Source organism: Harpegnathos saltator, unplaced genomic scaffold, assembly GCF_003227715.2.
Source record: "Harpegnathos saltator strain DR-91 unplaced genomic scaffold, Hsal_v8.6 scaffold505, whole genome shotgun sequence".
Taxonomy (NCBI): domain Eukaryota; kingdom Metazoa; phylum Arthropoda; class Insecta; order Hymenoptera; family Formicidae; genus Harpegnathos; species Harpegnathos saltator.
The window spans coordinates 502,952-524,479 of record NW_020230322.1 but is presented as its reverse complement, the minus strand read 5'-3'; the positions used below and the strand labels follow the sequence as shown (position 1 = coordinate 524,479).

General features: G+C 35.1%; 2 protein-coding genes and 1 long non-coding RNA gene across 11 annotated transcripts in view; all 3 read right to left on the bottom strand.

Moving 5' to 3' along the window:
• Nucleotides 1–10,920, bottom strand: part of LOC109504251 (uncharacterized) — a 92,895-nt gene extending 81,975 nt beyond the window's left edge. Inside the window, exons 1-6 of one of the 4 annotated variants that reach the window (XM_025302620.1) lie at nucleotides 10,883–10,920; nucleotides 9,841–9,882; nucleotides 9,601–9,754; nucleotides 9,064–9,203; nucleotides 7,745–7,902; nucleotides 7,426–7,668 (exon numbers count right to left, since the gene is read on the bottom strand). In XM_025302620.1, the coding sequence (XP_025158405.1) occupies nucleotides 7,863–7,902; nucleotides 9,064–9,203; nucleotides 9,601–9,754; nucleotides 9,841–9,882; nucleotides 10,883–10,905 (399 nt within the window). In that variant the 5' untranslated portion in view covers nucleotides 10,906–10,920 and the 3' untranslated portion in view covers nucleotides 7,426–7,668; nucleotides 7,745–7,862. Of the gene's footprint in view, nucleotides 1–7,425; nucleotides 7,669–7,744; nucleotides 7,903–8,757; nucleotides 8,812–8,838; nucleotides 8,915–9,063; nucleotides 9,204–9,600; nucleotides 9,755–9,840; nucleotides 9,883–10,882 lie in introns of those variants that run through there. The other 3 variants (XM_025302621.1, XM_025302619.1, XM_025302622.1) reach the window with 3 other exon arrangements.
• A 3,695-nt stretch (nucleotides 10,921–14,615) lies between these two features.
• LOC109504667 (uncharacterized) lies at nucleotides 14,616–18,059 on the bottom strand. 6 transcript variants are annotated; one of them, XR_003113539.1, is made up of 6 exons: nucleotides 17,669–18,059; nucleotides 17,154–17,219; nucleotides 16,727–16,895; nucleotides 16,536–16,659; nucleotides 15,926–16,338; nucleotides 14,616–15,059 (listed from the first exon to the last, which is right to left on the bottom strand). XR_003113539.1 is itself a non-coding variant. In XM_025302610.1 (3 exons), the coding sequence occupies exons 2-3, from the start codon at nucleotides 16,526–16,528 to the stop codon at nucleotides 14,997–14,999; spliced, it is 666 nt and encodes a 221-aa protein (XP_025158395.1). In that variant the 5' UTR covers nucleotides 16,529–16,659; nucleotides 16,727–16,795; the 3' UTR covers nucleotides 14,616–14,996. The 6 variants fall into 6 exon arrangements, 1 of the variants encoding a protein (XP_025158395.1); XR_003113538.1 differs by having other exon boundaries at nucleotides 17,154–18,059; XR_003113541.1 differs by having other exon boundaries at nucleotides 16,536–16,594; nucleotides 17,154–18,059.
• Nucleotides 18,060–20,032: 1,973 nt separating this feature from the next.
• On the bottom strand, nucleotides 20,033–21,309 carry LOC112589424 (uncharacterized). Its single transcript, XR_003113537.1, has 3 exons — nucleotides 20,779–21,309; nucleotides 20,437–20,582; nucleotides 20,033–20,156 (listed from the first exon to the last, which is right to left on the bottom strand). It is a non-coding gene; the product is annotated as an uncharacterized LOC112589424 (long non-coding RNA).
• Nucleotides 21,310–21,528: the final 219 nt, after the last annotated feature.

Genomic DNA, 21,528 nt, shown 5'->3' with positions numbered 1-21,528 from the left:
ATTATTGGGAATATATTGTGCGCTACGGCGTGATAGTGATAGCCATTACAATTGCCAAAATAAATATATATGAATTCAGACCATATTGTATCCGTTTTTTACATTTTCGTTAGTAACGAGCCAAATTAATGTAAAACATCTATCCAAATTAATTTAAAAATATATAATATAACATACATATTATTATTAATATATTATAAATATAATATCTCGCCATAGCTTCTTTATCACAAAATCTCAATGGAAATGTTTAAATGATCATAACTCCGTGAAAAAAATCGTAGAGACCTCGAGGACCCCGCGTTGTTCTCGTCTTGAAAAGCTCTTTCAAACGAGCTCTCACTCAACTTCACATGTCATGTTTAAGATTTTCCGATCTCCCTATCCCTCCACCCCTCCTGTAATGTGGTGGTGAGTATTTTTATGTTTAAATGATAGACTTTGTAATCCTATTGTATCCCTATAAATTTCAATCCAATATCTTAAATCATTCGGAAGTTATTTAGGTGGCCCGGAATTTTTGGCGGGCACTATATAAAGTGGTATTAAAAAAATTGATTAGTAGTAGCTCATATTTTGATTGTAGCTATATTTACGCAGGCGTTGTTTTTCCAATGACCATTTTTTTTCTTTTTCTTTTTACGTGGAGAAATCTTCATGAACTACAGCTTCCTAGAAGGAGGGATGTTCATAAAGACTTAGGGGATAAAACTCAGTAGTTATCCTCATATAGGAAGCTTATAGGAGGAAAACAGAAGTGTTCTTCTCCGATTTTGATGAGCTTTAACTATGTAGTAATTTAGACCAAAATAAGGCATATGATTTCTTTTTATAAATAAACTTTTTATAATTAGCCTTTTAAGATGTGAAACACTCTGTTGAAAAAATTCGGTATTTTTTTTTTCGGATCACGTGTCATTGAAAGTATAAGAGATAGGAAAAAACTTTGTGAACAAAAATTTAACGGTTTCAAGAGACTGCGGCAGTGTACTACGATGATATTATTTGGCACTATAATTCCCATAGTCGACATATTAGGCCTGTAACAGCAAGATCTCTTATAAATAAAGTAATCTCCATGTATCTGACACAATTTGAAACACATTCAGAAATGTTTTTGTTTTAGTTCTAACATTGTAATAAACGTAAAATAAGAGATTTCTAAAGTTTCGGAATATTAAATGTCGATAAAATCGATACATGATACAATGATATTTTATACATGATGAATACAATGATGATACATGATATTTTATTACAACGATAAAGTAATATTAAATTTATTTATTGTCTAGGAGCCAGCTCATTCTGTTAATAATATTATAAATATTAATCTTTTTTACTCGGAAACATTAGCTGCGCGGCTAACATTAGTTTTAGTTGGGATCGCGGTCAGCCAATCAGTAAACGAACCTCCGGTTACATTTCTCTGATTATTTAGGACTTTAGACTGTGTTATAGCCTAAGGCAGTGCTGGGAATTAAGTGAGTAGCACGAGCCGATTTCAAAGGCAACGCCCGCGCTTCCCCCACTACCTCTCGAAGCACGGCGGCCGAGCCGCCGATCGCGCGTGAGACGCTCTGCCTCAAGAACGGTCTCATATAAGATATAACATGAGATCGCACCCTCCGTTAAACTAAAATTAAAATATTTATCCTTAAAAAATAATTCTTATTCTCATTAATGATGAAATATTATACTTTTATTTCTAATATAATAAATTCTCTTTAATAATAATATAGTGATGACAATAATTAAGAATATAATTATTAAAGTTTTGCTAATAGATTTCCATATCACCCATGAGGTATTATTGTTGATGCGTTTTTTTAAGTGGTTTCCCCAGTAGGCCTACTCCACTAAAAATTAATGAAAATGAAATATATGGCTCAATAGGAAAGCGAAATGCTACATCGTGAGAAATATAAAAACGAAAGAGGAAGAATAAGTACAGAGCGCAAAATGGCCAACTTTTATAAAAATATTAATTGGATTTTCTTAAAAAAAAAAACACATCAACAATAGTACCTCATGGGTGATGTGGAAATCTATTAACAAAACTTTAATGATTATATTCTTAATTATTGTCATCACTATATTATTATTAAAGAGAATTTATTATATTAGAAATAAAAGCGTAATATTTCATCATTAATGAGAGTAAGAATTATTTTTTAAGGATAAATATTTTAATTTTGGTTTGACGGAGGGTGCGATCTCATCTCATATCGTATATGAGACCGTTCCTGAGGCAGAACATCAACGCGCGATCGGCGGCTCGGCCGCCGCGCTTCGAAAGGTAGTGGGGGAAGCGCGGACGTTGCCTCTGAAATCGCTGCTCACTTAATTCCCAGCACTGGTCTAAGGGATTGTAATGCTCCTCCATTATCATCTCGACGTGCATTCATTTATCAAATTTCTATAATTAATAACTCGATAATTATCGCGAATGTCATAAAATTTGACTATTTTGTTTATCTTAGTTAGTTTGACGCCTCTAGCTATGGTCATATGAGTTACCAAACACTTTATATATTTATATATAAAGTGTACTTTTCAGTCAACAGTTGCTCAAGTTCCTCGTCATTAAATTTTTGTAATTAACCCAGATTGATTTTGTTGATCAGAAAAACTAAAATCTCTATTCCAAAACTTTTGGTACCACTGGCACTTTTTATACATTTTATGTGTTAGAGCGTCTTTACGCAGAACGGCACAAATCAACTCCGTAGCTTTAATAGCATTTTTCTTTAACTGAAATACGAAAAGAATGCAGTGCCTCAAGTATTGCTTTCGACCACCATCATGTCCACTGTTGTTTTATGAAGTTATGTCCGCTCTGCCAAATTATATATTTTGAGAATAAAGTGGTATTAAAGCCAGCGACATACAATGCTTGTTTTTATGCTGCTAGTATGATTTGGTAACATATTAGAAATGCACCAATTAGAACTTAGTTCGAATAGTTAGTAATGTTAATAGTTAGTTAGCATTTCTATATGTAACTGGATTTCATTCAAATCCAGTACGAAAACGAGCACCATGTGCCGTAGACTACAAATCACAAAATAGTGGGAAACTATTTAGTTTTAAAACGGAGTTATAAGGCACAAATTGTAAAAGCACCGAATTAATTGGTACATCTAATGCTTTAAATTTAATATTAATATAAATATATATCGAAAAACGATATATTGGGTGATCCGAAATTCCCGCATTCGGAATACAGGACATGATACTTTATGCTAAAACAAACAATTTTTTCCTTTAGCAAAATTGCGTCTGACAAGTAGTTTTTGCAGGAGAGCGTGTTAAATTTAACGAATAAGCGCTCTTGTCTATGTAACGTTCAGGGCCAGCGCGCGCGCCTCACTCGCGTATACCTAGTCCGTGATTAGTAATCATAAGTAGTGTCTTTTAAGATGCTCATACGGTTCTTTTGTGATTAGTTTACGACATTTTATGACTGTGCTTAAGACAATTTTAAATAATAATAATCAATTATGAAACAATACCAGGATTTGACTTGCTTTCATATTTGTATTGCTTAAATAATGAAAAGTTAATAAAATAAGTACTGCCTTTATTTTTTACGTAATAAATGAATAAAATATTGTCTGATTGCACAATATTATCTGAAAATAAAGACAAATGTAAATAGTAATATGTTTTGCGAGCTGTGAGCGTTCTATTATTCAAAATATGATATTCCACAATTAAGTGATAATTAAATAGTATCATTAAATTTAAAGAATAATTTACTGATCAAGCGTATACATAGGAGTATACATATTTGTAATAGTGATTACAAGTAAAATATTTGAATTAACGTCTTTTAAGGACTCTCTTTTTATTTCTTTATAATAGAAAATACAAAGAACTTATTTAAAATTCAAATTGTGTGATATACTCACGTCACGGTCTACATTTACTTATTATTGCTTATGCATATTAGCCTTTCATTACGTACTTTCCTTACATGTTTTGATTATTGCGAGGAATATTGCTATAGCCTCAATGGTTAAGTTAGTTAAGAAAATAAATCATTGAGGCTATAGGAATATTCCTCGTGATAATCGAAACATGTAAGGAAAGTACGTAATGAAGGCTAACGTGCATAAGCAATAATAAATAAATGTAGACTGTGACGTGAGTATATCACACAATTTGAATTTTAAATAAGTTCTTTGTATTTTCTATTATAAAGAAATAAAAAGAGAGTTCTTAAAAGACGTTAATTCAAATATTTTACTTATAATCACTGTTACAAATATGTATACTCCTATGCATACGCTTGATTAGTAAATTATTCTTTAAATTTAATGATACTATTTAATTATCACGTAATTGTGCAATATTTGGAATAATAGAACGCTCACATCTCGCAAAACATATTACTATTTACATTTATCTTTATTTTCAGATAATATTGTGCAATCAGACAATATTTTATTCATTTATTACGTAAAAAATAAAGGCAGTACTTATTTTATTAACTTTTCATTATTTAAGCAATACAAATATGAAAGCAAGTCAAATCCTGGTATTGTTCATAATTGATTATTATTATTTAAAATTGTCTTAAGCACAGTCTTAAAATGTCGTAAACTAATCATAAGAGAACCGTATGAGTGTCTTAAAAGACACTACTTCTGATTACTAATCACGGACTAGGTACACGCGAGTGAGGCGCGCGCGCCGGCCCTGAGCGTTACATAGACAAGAGCGCTTATTCGTTAAATTTAACACACTTTCCTGCAAAAACTACTTGTCGGACGCAATTTTGGTAAAGGAAAAAGTTGTTTGTTTTAGCATAAAGTATCATGTCCTGTATTCCGAATGCGGGAATTTTGGATCACCCAGTATATAAAATATATTACATATGTACATGTTATCGAATCGTATATGTACATACAAGTTAGTTTTTATAGTTTCTTTAAATATCTGAAGTATAATAATAATGTTAATGTGGAAAAAGTGTATATAAAAATATAGTATTAATTTAAAATATATTTATTAAAGATATATGAGACATAAGTATGTATACATTTAATAAAGATTTAAAGACATATTTTTAATAAAGGGAGGACTTTCTCTTTCTCTCTCTTTTTCCTTTTCTCTCTCTCTCTCTCTTCTGGTGTAGAAGAAAACAATAATGTTTTATACTTACAAATAAAATTTATTTTCACAATTTATACAACTTCAACTGCTAGTATAATTAATTACTGCACTAGCAGCTATGGATATTTGCAATATCCCTCAATTGTAATAATTTCAAAACAACAATTGTAGTAATCTAAGCATTGCAACTTTCTGCGGAAAAATATATACAAACTATTTATTAAATGTGTGTACACTTTAAAGCGAAACTTCAAAGTGATGCTTCTGAAAAATTCTTTCTCGGTTTGGCTCCAAAAGCAAATTACAAGGAGAGGGCATAATTTATGGTAACAATTCAAGAATAATTTAAGAATCATTGCAGTAATCATGAAATAATAATGATATAACAAATGTTACTATTTCCTACTGAACAATATAACTTATATTACATTATGTACCGTGTATATTATATAACAGTTAAATTGTTGAACGAGAAATTATAATATTGATGTTCTGTTATTATGACTTGGTGTTTACTGAGAAATTCTATTTTTGGAAATCGCGGACGCGTTTACGTTTGTAACTGCAATTTGTATATATTTTGTACACATGATATTTGTATATATGATAGTATGTGAATATAAACATATTATTAAATGCATTAATATATTTATTTATAGGTGATAAAATAAGTTAGAGATAAGTAAGAAGATGTCATTATTTCAATAAAAGAAATAATAACTAAGAATCAAATAACGTATTGTATAATAAAAGTATTAATGATGAAAGTACGATAAATAATACAGAATATCATACAATTGCAAACATAAATAACAGCACAATGCAGGTAGATAAAGATGAGCGAGCTTTTCAATATATTGTTATTTGTAATGAATTAACTGCAATGGATGTACGAGGGCGGTCCGATAAGTACTTAGCCTCACCGCCCGATGGCGCCACTATCGCAAGAGAAATTTACTATCGTGTAGTACATTCTCGTAGACGGCTACTGTCGAAATTTCAGCCGAATCGGACTCGTAGTTTTGTTATAACCGCGTGTGGAAGCGGGCGTGTCCGCGGATTTTAGAAAAATGGAAAAAGAGCAATATCGGTCGGATTCGATTCTTGTTTTTGGAAGGGAAATCGCGCAGCGAAATCAAAGAGCGCTTGGATGTTGTGTACGGTGACTCTTCTCCTTCGATGGCGACCGTCAAAAATTGGTTTAACGAGTTTCAACGTGGTCGCACGTCGGTTTTTGATGAGCCACGTCCAGGTGCCCCGAAAACGGCTACCATGGTGGATAACATGACAAAAATCCACGATCTCGTATTGGCAGACCGCTGATTGAAGGTGCGCAAGATAGCTGAGACAGTAGGCATCTCAAAAGACCGCGTGGGTCATATCCTGCATGAAATTTTGGGCATGAGAAAGCTGTCGGCGCGATGAGTGCCGCGTTTGCTCACTCCGGATAACAAGCGCAACCGTGAGACCACTTCAGAGCAGTGTTTGACGCTGTTTAAGCTCAATCCGAAGGAGTTTCTGCGTCGTTTCGTGACCGTCGACAAAACATGGATCCACTGGTACACACCAGAGACCAAGGAACAGTCGAAACAGTGGATTTCACCCGGCGAACGTGCTCCGAAGAAAGCGAAGACTGTCCTATCGGCCGGAAAGGTGATGGCTACCGTTTTCTGGGATTCACAAGGTGTGATCTACATCGACTACCTGGAGAAAGGCAAAACGGTCACAGGGCTGTACTATGCCGAATTATTGGGCCGATTCGACGCCGAATTGCAGAAAAAACGGCCCCATTTGGCGAAGAAAAAAGTGCTCTTCCACCATGACAACGCACCGGCTCACACCTCCGCCCTCGCCACGGGCAAATTGGTCGAATTGAGCTACGAACTGCTGCCCCATCCACCGTATTCTCCAGATTTGGCCCCGTGCGACTTCTTTTTGTTTCCAAACTTGAAAAAGTCACTCGCCGGGCAGAAATTTGAGTCGAATGAGGAGGTCATCGCCGCCACGGAGGCCTACTTTGCAGACCTCGAGAAAACGTATTTTTCAGACGGGTTAAAGAAGTTGGAGCATCGCTGGGTCAAGTGTATCGAGCTAAAAGGAGACTATGTTGAGAAATAAATCGCCACTTTTCCAAAATTTTCGTTTTTCTTTTGTAGGCTAAGTACTTATCGGACCACCCTCGTATGTATACGCAAAATAAAAGACTAATAATTTAAATAATTATTACTAATGACTTAAATAATTCAAATAAATATTAAATGTATGTATGAAGAGGGAAAAAACTGAAATTGTAGATAACGGACAATTGTAGACAAACGGATATTTTATGAGAAGCAATTTTTTCTACATTGAGGCCCGTTTGCTCCAACTTATAGATAAGGTAACTGACATTCAAATCATATGTCTGTCTTGGTTTTTCTTCAAGATAAAGAGAAACAGATGTTTCAACTTTAATTACTTTTATTATAGTTAACTCAGCATTCGGTTGATGCAATCAGGCTAAAGTGCCGGTGGTTCCAACTTCTTGATAAGTTAATATTTAGGTCACTTTAAAATAAACAAAGACACACACATATTTTCACTGTTAGTTATAAATAGCAAATAGTATGTGAATAATACATACCATAGATTGCCATAACAATTCGTTTATTATCAGGTGTAGTAAAAAGAAATCCATTATTTTTCCAATAGATGGCTTTAGTTATCTGTATCTCGGGTTGTATAAGTCCGATCGGGTTCCACTAGATGGCGTTAGAAAGATGAGATTTCGTACTAAAAAAACTTTTGTGACAGTTTTGTGATTAGTTGACTCAGTTTTGTTTGAGCGCGCGTCAAAGATGGACACTAGCAAAGAGAAAATACGCTATATTTTACAGTTTTTCTTCGATAAAGGCGAAAATGCAAGCCAGGCGGCTGAAAATGTGAATAGTGTTTATGGTCCTGATACTGTAACAGCCAATCACGCGCAATTTTGGTTTCGTCGATTCCGTTCCGGTTTTTTTTCGATGTCAAATATGCACCACGCACTGGAAGGCCAATTTTCGAAAATATCGATAAAAACATGGACATTGTCGAGTCCGACCGTCATGTAAGCACTGTTTCGATTGCCCAAGAGCTAAAGATTGCACAAAAAACCGTTTGGAACCATTTGAATAAGGCTGGATACAAAAAGAAGCTCGATGTATGGGTGCCACACGAGTTAACGCAAAAAAACCTCATGGACCGAATTTCCATCTGCGAATCACTGCTGAATCGCAACAAAATCGACGATTTCTGAAGCGGTTGGTCACTGGTGATGAAAAGTGGATCACTTATGACAACGTCAAGCGAAAACGGTCGTAGTCGAATCGCGGTGAGCCGGCGGAAACGGTCGCCAAGCCAGGATTGACGGCCAGGAAGGTTTTGCTGTGTGTTTGGTGGGATTGGCAGGGAATTATCTACTATGAGCTGTTCCCCTACGGCAAAACTCTTAACTCGGAACTGTACTGTCAACAATTGGACCGTCTGAAGGAAGCAATCGCCCAGAAGCGGCCAGCTTTGGCCAATAGGAGAGGAATTGTGTTCCATCAAGACAACGCCAGGCCACACACATCGATAGTGACTCGCCAGAAGCTTCGGGAGCTTGGTTGGGAGGTTCTTATACATCCACCTTATAGTCCGGACCTGGCAGCAAGTGATTGCCATCTGTTCCTGTCCATGGCGAACAATTTTGCTGGTGAAAAATTCGCTTCAAGAGAGGCTTGTGAAAATCGACTGTCTCAATTTTTTGCCAATAGGGACGAGGGTAGGACTTCTATGAGAGAGGCATAATGAAATTACCTTCAAAATGGCAACAAGTTATCGAACAAAACGGCGCATATTTGACCTAAATCGGATCATTCTAACTATGGTAATTAAAGCCTTCAATTTCGTGCAAAAATAATGGATTTGTTTTTACTACACCTGATATATAACGGTTGCGATTCTCCTTCACAGCCAAACCATGTAAACTTCATTGTCAAGTTGTCCTTTATTACTTCCTTGAAAGCCAAGTTGATTGCTTCTTTCACTGTAAAACCTCCCACGTATTGAAGATAATCTACCTGTATTAAAAATTGCAAATATGTTTATATTGTATGATTTTACTCTAAAGACAGATAAGGCTTAATAGTAGGATCTTATATTTAAGTTCGTCCTAAGTTCATCTTTAGATGCAGTGCAAATCGTTTCATTGTTTACGGAGTATCTGAATATTAATTTGAGACAATCTTAAATATATCCAGCAAACACAATATAACATGTAACATACTTGTTGTAATTTCTTACTCAATAATGTAACTGTTATATAACGCGTGTTATATAACAATTACATTATTGAGTAGGAAATTACACCTAACAAGTATGTCACATTGTGTTTGTTGAATAAGATCCGACGATAAATACATTTTTATACTTGTAAAAAAATGTAACAATTTTTCGAGTTTTCACATGTGAACTTACCACTTGTTCATAAATATCATCGTCCACTGTTTCAAATGTTTGTATTTCCATCTCGGTAGAAATAGGCAGACAGTCCGGTTTTCGAGCAGCTCGGCCTTTATCTTGGCGTGTACGCACACATTTCAACACAGTCTCCAGGGTATGTTGAAATTGTCTACAAACAAAATTTAAATATAGTCATATTACGCCCAATTATTAAATAATATTATACAATCAAGACGTAAGATATAACAAGCTCACTTGAATTGTACTTCCATGCGGTCCAAACGCTCCTCTATTTTTCTACAGTAAATATTACGATATATATTCTCTAAATCCGAATCAGTGAGATATATTGAAAATCAGTGACTATTCACTGATTTTTAGTAAATCTCACTGATTCAGATTTAGAGAGTAAGTAGAGAAATATTGTAAATAATTAAATATTTTTGTCAATACAAAATTAATTTTGCAAATACTTGATTATTATTGATTGTAATTGAATTACTTATAAGTATGTATATATACATTAAATATACACTCAATATACAGGGTGTTTGATAGCTGATCATGCAGACGAAAGTTGGAGATAGATTGGGTGTAGCCGAGAAGAAAAGTCATGTACCATAATGTCAAATTGCCAATAGTCATCGAGTTATTAATTAATGGTAGGCAAGCGCGCGCGGCGAGGGGCAACGTAAACAACAAGAGGCGAACGCGCGCGACGAGAAGCGAGCGAGCGCGAACGACGAGGATCGAGCGAGCGCAAGCGACAAGAGGCGAACAAGCGCGACGAAGAGCGAGCGAGCGAGCGCGAACGACGAAGAGCGAGCGAGCTATAAGGAAAGCTATAAAGAAAAAGCTCTCGCTCACTCCTCGTCGCGCGCGATCGCCTCTTGTCGCTTACGTTGCCCCTCGCCGCGCGCGCTTGCCTACCGTCACTCGCTGACTCCGCCTGTATCAAATGTCTACGTGCTTACTGCGGCCGCCCTCCGCTCTCTACGCGCTTGTTGGCTCACATGTTTTAATTAATAACTCGGTAACTATTGCCAATTTGACATTATGGTACATGACTTTTCTTCTCGGCTACACCCAATCTATCTCCATCTTTCGTCTGCATGATCAGCTATCAAACACCCTGTATATATTAGGAGCGCAAAAAAGTTCTGAGCCTTTTTTTGCAAAATTCAAAATTTATTTAAAAACAAACAAAACTATATTAATCAACGAAATATTCCCCGTTTGCATCGATGACCTTTTGCCATCTTTCGGGTAGCTGAATTCCCTGATGGTAGAAGCTCACCGGCTTCGAGGCGATAAAGTCATCAATGCATTTTCGTATCTCTTCAAGTGTCACAAATGTGTATCAGCCAAGAAATGCTGCAGAGACCGGAATAGGTAGTAATCGGAAGGCGCCATGTCTGGGCTATACGCCGCGTGCGGGAGAAGTTCCCAGCCTAACGCAAAGATATGGTCCTGAGTCACTTTCGCAACATGTGGTCGGGCATTGTCATGAAGCAGTATCACTTTACGACGTCCTTTGCCAGTAAATGGCCTCTTTTCTTCAAACGCATCGCTCAAATTGCTCAATTGTTGCTGATAGCGATCTGCCGTTACTGTTTCACCCGGCTATAACAACTCGTAATACAATACACCTTTCCATTCCCACCATATGCAAAGCAAAACCTTCTTGGCGTGGATATTGGTCTTTGGCGTCGATGTCGAAGGTTGACCAGGGTCAACCCATGATTTTTTACGCTTCGGATTATCATAAAGTATCCACTTTTCATCACCTGTAATGATTTGGTGCAGAAAATCCTTTTTCCGGAACCTTGAAAGCAAAGTGAGTGCCGTGTCACGCCGTCGATTTTTGTTGTCTTCGGACAGTGCATGCGGAACCCATCTGCCTTCCTTTTGAACTTTTCCCATTGCACGTGTAAACGTGTGGAAATGGCTTGTCGCGTAACGCCAAGTTGCTCTGCAAGCTCCTTTTCAGTTTGTGCAGAGTTTATATCCAACAATGCTTGCAGTTCATCCGTTTCAATCTTTTGAGGGCGTCCAGCACGCGGTTCATCTTCAAGACTGAAATCTCCTTGGCGAAATTTTTGATATCACCTTTTACACGTAGCATAACTTACAGCGTTCTCCCCATATGCAACACAGATCATTTCAGTGGCTTCAGCAGCATTTTTCTTCAGATGAAACGCGAAATGGATGGAAAATCAAATATGCTCTTTTGTTATTGCCATCGTGAACACTGCTGATTTTAAGGTTATGTGCATCAAACGCCAAATCGCACGATGTTTCGAAAGACCAAATGTCACTGCTTTAAAACCGCAAGAGGGCGGGAAAATTAATGCAATTTAAATTGTGGTTTCAGTAGTATGAAATCTAGGGCTCAGAACTTTTTTGCGCTCCTAATACATGAATAAATAATTCAATATATTTGCAAAATTAATTTTGTACACACCGGTATTGTCCATTATCAGCATTGATCTGTTGAAATGCTGCAGTATAGCGCTTGTCTATATTTGAAGGAAGAACCTGAAACTTATTTAATATATAGGGTGAAGAAAAAAGCCCAGGACCTTTAAAAATTTCGAAAAATATACACTTTATAAAAATGTTTCAGACAAAAGTTGTAGCGTTGGAAAAGATCTATTTACTGATCTTAACAATTTGACCTTGGGTGGCGTCATTAAGGTTAGGACAAAGTCACCTCGGATTTTTTAAATAGAACTACCAACTTTTTATTGCATATTCTTATAGCCCTTCTTCAGACCTTTTCAAAACACTACGGTTTTATTCAATTTGAATAAGCTATTCCGAAATTATCGAGTTTTTTAAAGTAAAATATCTAGCCAACTAAGGCAAGATCGGAGGATGATCCGGCCAACTAAGGCAAGATCGGAGGATGATCCAGCCAACTAAAGCAAGATCGGAGGATGATCCGGCCAACTAAGACAAAATCGGAGGATAATCCAGCCAACTAAGGCAAGATCGGAGGATGATCCAGCCAACTAAGGCAAGATCGGAGGATGATCCGGCCAACTAAGGCAAGATCGGAGAATGATCCAGCCAACTAAGGCAAGATCGGAGGATGATCCGACCAACTAAGGCAAGGTCGGGAGTTGTCCGGCCAACTAAAGCAATACTGGAAAGCTTTAAAGTAATTGTTCAAAATGTCCGCCATCAACAGTTTGATAATAAGCTAATCTATCGTAAAGAGATGAAACGGCTTTTTGAATGTAATCAGCAGGGATGAGAGCAGCTTCATCAAGAATTCGATTTCGTAAGTCATCCAAATTTTGTGGTTTCGTTTTGTAACCTTTTAAATATCTCTATCTTTTAAATGGCCCCACAGGAAGTAATCGTTAGGTGATAAATCGGGTAATCGAGGCCATTCTATAGGTCCTCTTCTACCTATCCATCGATGAGGAAACACTGTGTCCAGATAATTATGGACGTCCCTTCCGTAATGTGGGGGGGGGCACCATCTTGTTGGAACCATGTGTGTGAAGTTGTCATCCATGATTGCTTGTATCGCTGGAACTATTTCGTTTCTTAGCATATTCTCATATTTTATCGGTGTTAGATTTCCGTCAATAAAGAGTGGACCCATGAGAACATTATTCAAAATGCCTACCCAAACATTCACTTTTTGTGGATATTGCGTGTGATACTGTGTGTGTTTCTTCAATCCAGTGAGGATTTGTATCTGACCAAAATCTACAATTGTGTCGATTAACGTGGCCATTTAACTGAAATGTTGCCTCATCTGAAAATACTACATTTGATAGATAGTTAGGATCTTCGGCTATATTTTCCATCATCAAATCACAAAATTCAATGCGCCTATTAAAATCATCTTCATTTAGCTCTTGTACAAGATGGATCTTGTAAGAATGAAATTTATTTATTTTCAATATTACTTTCCTACTTGCGAGTCGAATCATGCGGATTTTCGATAAAGGATTGTAGAACTTCTAATGATTTTTCTACACTTGTTGCTGATACTGGCTTACTTGGTATTGCACGATTTTTCACACTTCCAGTTTCCTGAAAATGCCTTATCGTTCTTTCAACGGTAGATTTTGAAATGGCATTACCCTGATTATGAAAAGTTCCATTAAAAAGCCGCCTCACATCATTGTACGACCTTAGTCGATCATCCCATCCTCTCATCATCAAAAGAGATATGCGTTCTCGTTCTGAAAGACTTGTCATATTGACAAGCAGAAGTGGTAAGATTTAGTCTAATCGACTAAATTAATATTTGGATCAATTCAAAGTTATTCTAAAGACAGTGCTGAAAAATAATAATGAGCACGGAATGAAGTGCAATTAAGTTAGCTTACAACTAGCTTCAAACTGTTTCTTAATAATTTTCAAAGAGGTAGAGGAATTTCAGTCGAGTTTGCGATTCACTAAACTGTAATGAGTATTAAATGAATAAATGGAGGAAATAAACATCGAACAGCAGAATAGTTCAAATAAATAAATAACTGAAATAAATCAATCAACGAAATTAAGACAAGCCAATAGAAGCCAACGCCTGGAAGTTAGTCGCGCAATTATTTTTACGAGTTGGCTGGATCATCCTCCGATCTTGTCTTAGTTGGCTCGATCACTTCGACCTTGCCTTAGTTGGCCGGATCATCCTCCGATCTTGCCTTAGTTGGCCGGATCATCCTACGACTTTGCCTTAGTTGGCCGGATCATCCTCCGATCTTGCCTTAGTTGGCCGGATCATCCTCCGATCTTGCCTTAGTTGGCTAGATATTTTACTTTAAAAAAACTCGATAATTTCGGAATAGCTTATTCAAATTGAATAAAACCATAGTGTTTTGAAAAGGTCTGAAGAAGCGCTATAAGAATATGCAATAAAAAATTGAAGGTTCCATTTAAAAAATCCGAGATGACCTTGTTCTGACCTTGATGACGCCATCCAAGGTCAAATTGTTAAGATCGGTAAATAGATCTTTTTCAACGCTACAACTTTCGTCTGAAACATTTTTTTATAAAGTGTATATTTTTCGAAATTTTCAGGGGTCCCGTGGTTTTTTCTTCACCCTGTATTACTGCTGTTTTCAGACATGTCATATCGGTACGTTGTAGATGCATGTTCTGTGTGAATGGGTGTATATTGTGATTCTATATGTGTAGATGTTTGCAATGTTACATATTGTGTAGAGTTTTGTTGGGGTAGATATTGCGTTTGAATGGGTATGTGTGTTTGTATTCCGCATACATGAGGAGTGTACGTCTGATTATTACTATCATTATTAGTATTATGAATATTATATGAGGAATTCTCCTGAAGAATTCCTCTCAACTCCCTTATATCCTCTTCCAAGGTTTTGCCAATGTCCTTTTGTTTCCCTGCAGTATCCATTGACCTCTTCCGGGGTGACTCGTCAGAAGAAGTAGTCTGATATGTCGATGGTTTTATTATGGGTCGTTTTAGACGGTCCATTTACCTATATAAGAAAATGCATAAAAATATACTGAGTACGTTAAATATATATACATATGTGTGTGTGTGTGTGTTTATGTTTTACTTGTTTCATTTTTGTCTTTTAGTTTAGTTCTTATATAATTATATTATATAGAAATTAAACATGTCAAATTATATATTTATAATTATTATTAGCGGTATAAATATTAATTAATTGCAGTCATGTATGATTATAAATCATATATTTTAGTAAAGTAAACTATTCTTTTCCACATAGAGGAGAACTTATGCAACAATTATTGTATGAAAATAAAAACTTTGAAAATAAAAAATAATAAAATAGTCTTAGTTCAATTAAAAAGGTAAAAAAATATGCACTTGGTTAAAAAAAAAGTTTGCTTATTATTATTTAGCAGCAAATAAATTTGAAATAATGAGAGAACATTGAAAGAAAGAAATAAGAATTTGTTACATTTTATCATTATATATAACAACAGAAATTATATATTTATCATATTCTAAGTAATTGTCATCGTCACTACTATTCCCATTTTCTGACATGCAATTCCAAAAAGGCATCTTATAACACTTTGCATGGATTTCCTTTATATGTACAGAGAAAATATTATTATCTAATGTGGAACATTTAAAGATGTACAGTACAGAAGAAAAAATACCAACGTCATAAAAATTATTTACATCCAAAAATTTTCTTACTACTAAACAATGTGAATTGTCTACTACTAAAATATTGACAATAATGCAAATAGATCCATCATTCAAAATACAGCAATTATCATGTTTGTCTAAGCTGAGCAAGATTCCATTAAATATGATCTTACGATATTGGTAAGAGTTTGAAAGAAGAAAGCGTGGAAGAGGACCTACGTTATGCTCCCTGAACACGCGGATTGTTGAATCCGTGCTCAAATAATCAGTTGCTGTATTTGCTTCTATCTCTGCCATTCTATTTGAAATTTGCTGCAGAGGAAGATCAGGTTTTCTACAACACTTTCGGAAAATTGTCATATTATTTTCATATGGGAAGGCAAAAAATGAATCAAGAGGACCTAGTTGCCGCACATCATTTGCAATATGAAGGAGACCGTGAATATTGTAGGAATTGAATGTTGAACCGTACATATTTTCACATCTCTCAACAAACTTTTGCAACGCTACTTCTGCGAAATTCAGGTATATTTTTGACGATGACGTTGAAACTAAAATCCTTATTGCTGCATGGAGCAATAAAAAGTGTGTGTACACTTGCTGATTAAGAATACCGTATGTAACAATAGGACCTGTATAAAAAAGGAATTGTCGAAATTCTGTCGCTTTATATTTGGTGCATGCATCAAGTGATCTAGGTCGTTGTGCAAAATCAGATGGACAATATGCTCTAAGTATTTTCATTCGTGCAGATATAATAGAAATAGATTTTGCAGATAATTTCGAAAACTTTGAGTATTTCCCATGTACCCATGCATTCATTTCTTACCCATGCAACAATTTCTTCATTACTCCAAGGCACACCAGGTGCATATATTCAAATGGAACCTGTGTAACCAATCTTATCGGTAACATTGACAACAGACTTTTTCCTTCTTTATGATGACCTTCATCTAAATTACGGACATATTCCTCATCGGTACGAAGAAAATGATCAATACCATGAAAAGTATAACGTACCTCACATCGTTGGCCATTAACTTTATATTTGGAGCATGGCTGTTTGGATGTATGGCCTCGATGATTCAAAAAGCACGAGCTGGCGCATCAGCTGTAAAACATCTTAACTGTAATGGTATCTTACTATCATCATGACTTATACCTCCGTTGGCAAATATTCTCTTAACATCTACAATACATTTGTCAAAAAATATATTTGGATCATTTGGTTTTGCAGTGCCTCTGTATATCCCTATTATTATTGGCCTTATATGTTTTATATTTATAAGCCGACATTATATTAGCTACAGATGAACAGTTCCTGACCTATCTAAGCTACATCCATCGGTACTAAAGTCTAGTTCTAAATAACTTGGGAGAGATACAGTTGGATAATACGAAAGCACTTGAGAAATTTTTTCTTCCAAATTAAAATGTATGTATTCACCTGGTTCTACTTTATATAATTTTATTTCATGGAGTACTCAAAAGCGTTCTTGTATCTTTTTGTAAGCTGTGAAAACAAGGATGTGTTCTAAGAAGTAATAGAATACTGTTTACCTGCACATGACTTAAATTATTTTCTACAAAACAGGATGCAAGTCTTTCTCGAAATAATAGTTTATTTGAGAAAGTACTGACTGATGAGCAATTATCAGAAGAACGATTATCATTATCAGAAGAAAGATCAAAAGAAATATCATCTTGCACATTTATAGCACTTATATTATTATTGTGAATGTCATTTCCTTCATTGCATGTAAGAAGATTAGGTTGCACATATGAGAGATTTTTTGCATCTTGAATAATTGTAATTTTATTTGACTGTCTCGAGTAATCTCTTGAATATTTCTTAGATCGCAAGTTGGTCTTAATTTCAATAATAATTCTCCTTCTTTGTCTAACGGATAAAATATTCAAGCATTTTCGAGAAATTGAACGTTTTATTGGTTTCATAGTTACTTATCCTTTAGAACTTTCCGTTGCTGATGATAGCCAAACTTTCCTGAAAATCCTTAGTGAAAAGTATTTCTCTCTCCGACAGTACTCACAGCTGGGCTCGAAATAACACAATGCGTAATGTGGACGGTTAAACAAAAAACTATCTGTCGCGACAATGCGACACCGCGTCTCCGCAACATCTTATCCGGCAGCGCCGCGTATCTTCCGCGCTTGACACTACCGGAAACGCGCATTCTTCCACTATACTTCTGCGCAGAAGAAGACGATGGAGTACAGGGCCTCAATTCTGTACACGCTTACCGACAACTATCGATGTCGTTAACTGTATTGCGCAGCTTTTGTATATCGTAGAAAACCTGCGCAACTCTGTGCAAAATGCAAAATTGCAAAATGTAGCAAAGTAAATTGCCATTGGCGAGAAATATTTATTTCTACATTTTATTTTGCAAATAATCCATAAAGATAATTTGCTCAATCATTAGTTTTGCTAAAATGGTATGTAGAAAAACACTTGTGTAAGCAGTTAACAATTTTGTATATATACACAATATTTCTACAAGTCAATTTTGAAACAGCAACGTAATTCCATTGTTAGAACATATATTCAGATATAGTCATATTATTTTCTATATGTTGTACTATCAAGAACATTATAAGATACATGTAATTAAAGTCATGCTTAGTATATTGTGTTGTAATTTATATTCAAATGATACTTCTCAAAATATTCATAATTGCATTCTACATAGGTGACCATTTTTACGTCCAAAAGGAAGATAATCGTCATGTGATTGGAGGAATTGGAAGAAAGCAATCGGCACTTTTCAATGCCATTTCAAGTACTCGTTGCAACACTATCGGTTTTCATATTGATAAAATAGTATTTTTCAGTGTCATATCAACAAACAGCACTTTTCATTTATTTCATTATAATCTTGTATATTATTTCTATATATAATTACATTATTTTTAATGAAACAAGATATCTAACTTTCCTTTTTCTTTATACTTTTTTTCTTAATATCTCATTCTGTATGTGACTAATATCAGAATATGTTAAGCATTATTATTGCCAAAATTAGTTCGTGAACAATAGATTTAAAAATGTCAAAAATAAATATCATTTAAATGTTAATGGTTCTTTTCAGCAAGAAACATCTTTTATTTTCTAAGATAATATGTAGCCAATAAAATACGAAAACGCATACTTTGTGCAACATATACAGTTTCTACCAACTTTGATTAATTTAATCGGTTGGTTATTCCATCGGAATCGACCAATCGCGTTTGTCAATTCTAATCTACAATTAATGCGATAGCTTAATTCCGATGGAGTAAACAGCCGGCAAAATTGGGCAAAATTAATCAAAAAGAAACGGACAAGTGTTCCTTACTGAAAAATACCCAATAATTATCCTTGTTTTACCTGAAGTGGGAAATACGCGCTTCGACAGTGCAATTTAAGCGAGAAGCGCACAGTCGTGCATAATGGCATAATGCATAACATAAGGAAATCAACCGATCGGAGTTGTTTATTTCCATTGTGATAGTAAAAATGAGGATTTTGATTGCTTTATTTCTTTATGCGTCATGCATTATACCTTAATGCAAAAGTGTGTGCTTCTCGCTGAAGCATGCATTAGCACACATACATAATAACATCAAAAATAAATTATTAAAATAATTTCTGTAACTTAAATTAAATTGAACTTAATGCTTATAAAATGGGGGAGGAGGATTTAAATAAATCCGCATCTGCTCAAATTCTGCCGTAAATCTGTCGTAAAACGTGCTTGACACGATGTGCTGTGTTTCTGCCGCAAATTTGCTGTCGGACGTTACTTGGCACGGTATGCTCGGTTTCTGCTGCAAATATGTCGTTAAATTACTCTTGGTACAATCTGCTCGATTTCTGCTATCAGTATGCTGTTACATTACTAAGGATAATTTGTTCGATTTCTGTCGTCAATCTGCTATCAAGTCTATTAACAGATCTTATTGTATTATTGCTGACATTCTGCCAACATCATTTGATAAAACAAATTCCGCTTCAATTCTGACGCTATTCTGTCGACAAAACTTGCTGCATACATTTGCCAAAATCTGCTTTTGACAGACTTGGCTATTAAGGTACTAAATGGTGCACATACATAATGATGTTCATAACAAAATATAAACATATGTATATAAAACATAAATAAAGAGTGTTATCTACTTTGGTAGTAAAAAATAAACGAAAAACATCAAAGAACTATCAAAAATTATGAACACATATATATAAAAGGAACACATATAAATGAAAAATATTATATTAATACTATTAATAAAACTATTAATAAAAATACTATATTAAATGATAATATCATTGTTAATCATGAGCCACCGTTTCTCCAATTTTTTGCCTTGAAATCCGTACAGCTTATGCAAGCCATTTCGATACATATTCCGCACAGTCGTCTGTCATTGCGCTGTGGGATACGAATAGCTTCTGAAATATATATCATTACCATATTATTATTATTTTTATAAAATTTTAAATAATAATTAAATAGCAACTTGAATCTAAATAATACCGTTATTTGCAATATTGATCAAAATTATATTGCTTTACGGAGTAGAATAACACTTTTTTCTTTAAAATTCGTTCATTTTGTGTAAAAGCGAATCGAAATAGCTTATAGTCTAATCAATTTTCAAAGTGAAATCCGGGAAACCAAATAAATACCTAAGAGATATATAGTCTTATCTGTATGCATTGCTTACAACACCTGTTGCAGGGTGTAGTCTACGTATATACTTATATAGGTCGACAAAATACAATTTATGAGTACGGTGGTTCCAATGAGGTCTTTCAGAAAGGTTATAAGGCTCCGTTAGTTTCTCAACACACATATTTGTGTCATCTGCAACTTGACTAAATAAAATATAAAGGGACGAATTGTAATATTTTACGGAGTGAATTGCGTTGCAAAACGAAATTTACATTGCCATTATATGTCGATAAGCGTTTTTTCTCGTTTGAGGTGAAAATATGACTGCGATCTAGATCAGTTTGATCGAAAGACGTTACAATAACGTCTTTGTTACAATAACCAAATGTATTTACATACCTTACATACTTTTCTCCAGCTACGTAACAGACACTGTAAGGAGATTCCAGCTTCCAGCTAGAGATCCTCAAAGGGAGAGAGTGGTAAACTGATCACGTGACCAGGTCTCTGCTGATTTGGATGGAGGCACAAGGTCTTCTTCACCAGAATTAGAATATTGATATAGCATGACGACAAGCTGGTTTTACAATGAGTCATAGAGTCAAGACCGACTTTAACCCTAACTAGTCTAACATTTGGTAATTTAAGTCGTAAGCTTTAAAAATTGAACAATCGCAATCAAGTTTTTTTGTAACATCTATCAACGAATAGAGGTTAAAAGAGGAGGTAAAAAGAGGAGCTTAAAGCGTTTAGCGTCGCATAGGACATTCGTTCACGGATATTCAATTGTTACTGCAAATTAATATCTTTGCAATATAGCTGCAATATTGCAGAAATAATATTGCACAATATTGTTTTTGCAATTTTGCTGTAATATTGCACTGCAATATGCAATTTTGCAATGTTACAACAATGTTGCTGCAGCTTCTGTGCTGTATGGGTAAGAACAAAAACTAAGAAAACTTCGGACTTGTTTCTTAGTCTTGAGAACAGGCCATTTCGCTATTGCAGAGATCTTCTGAGGATCTGTCATTACTCCCTTTTCAGAAATAATATGACCTAAGAAGGTCACACTTCTACAAAACAAAACACACTTTTTGGGATTAATTTTCAAATTAATTAATCTCGTAATCTTGAAAATATCACACG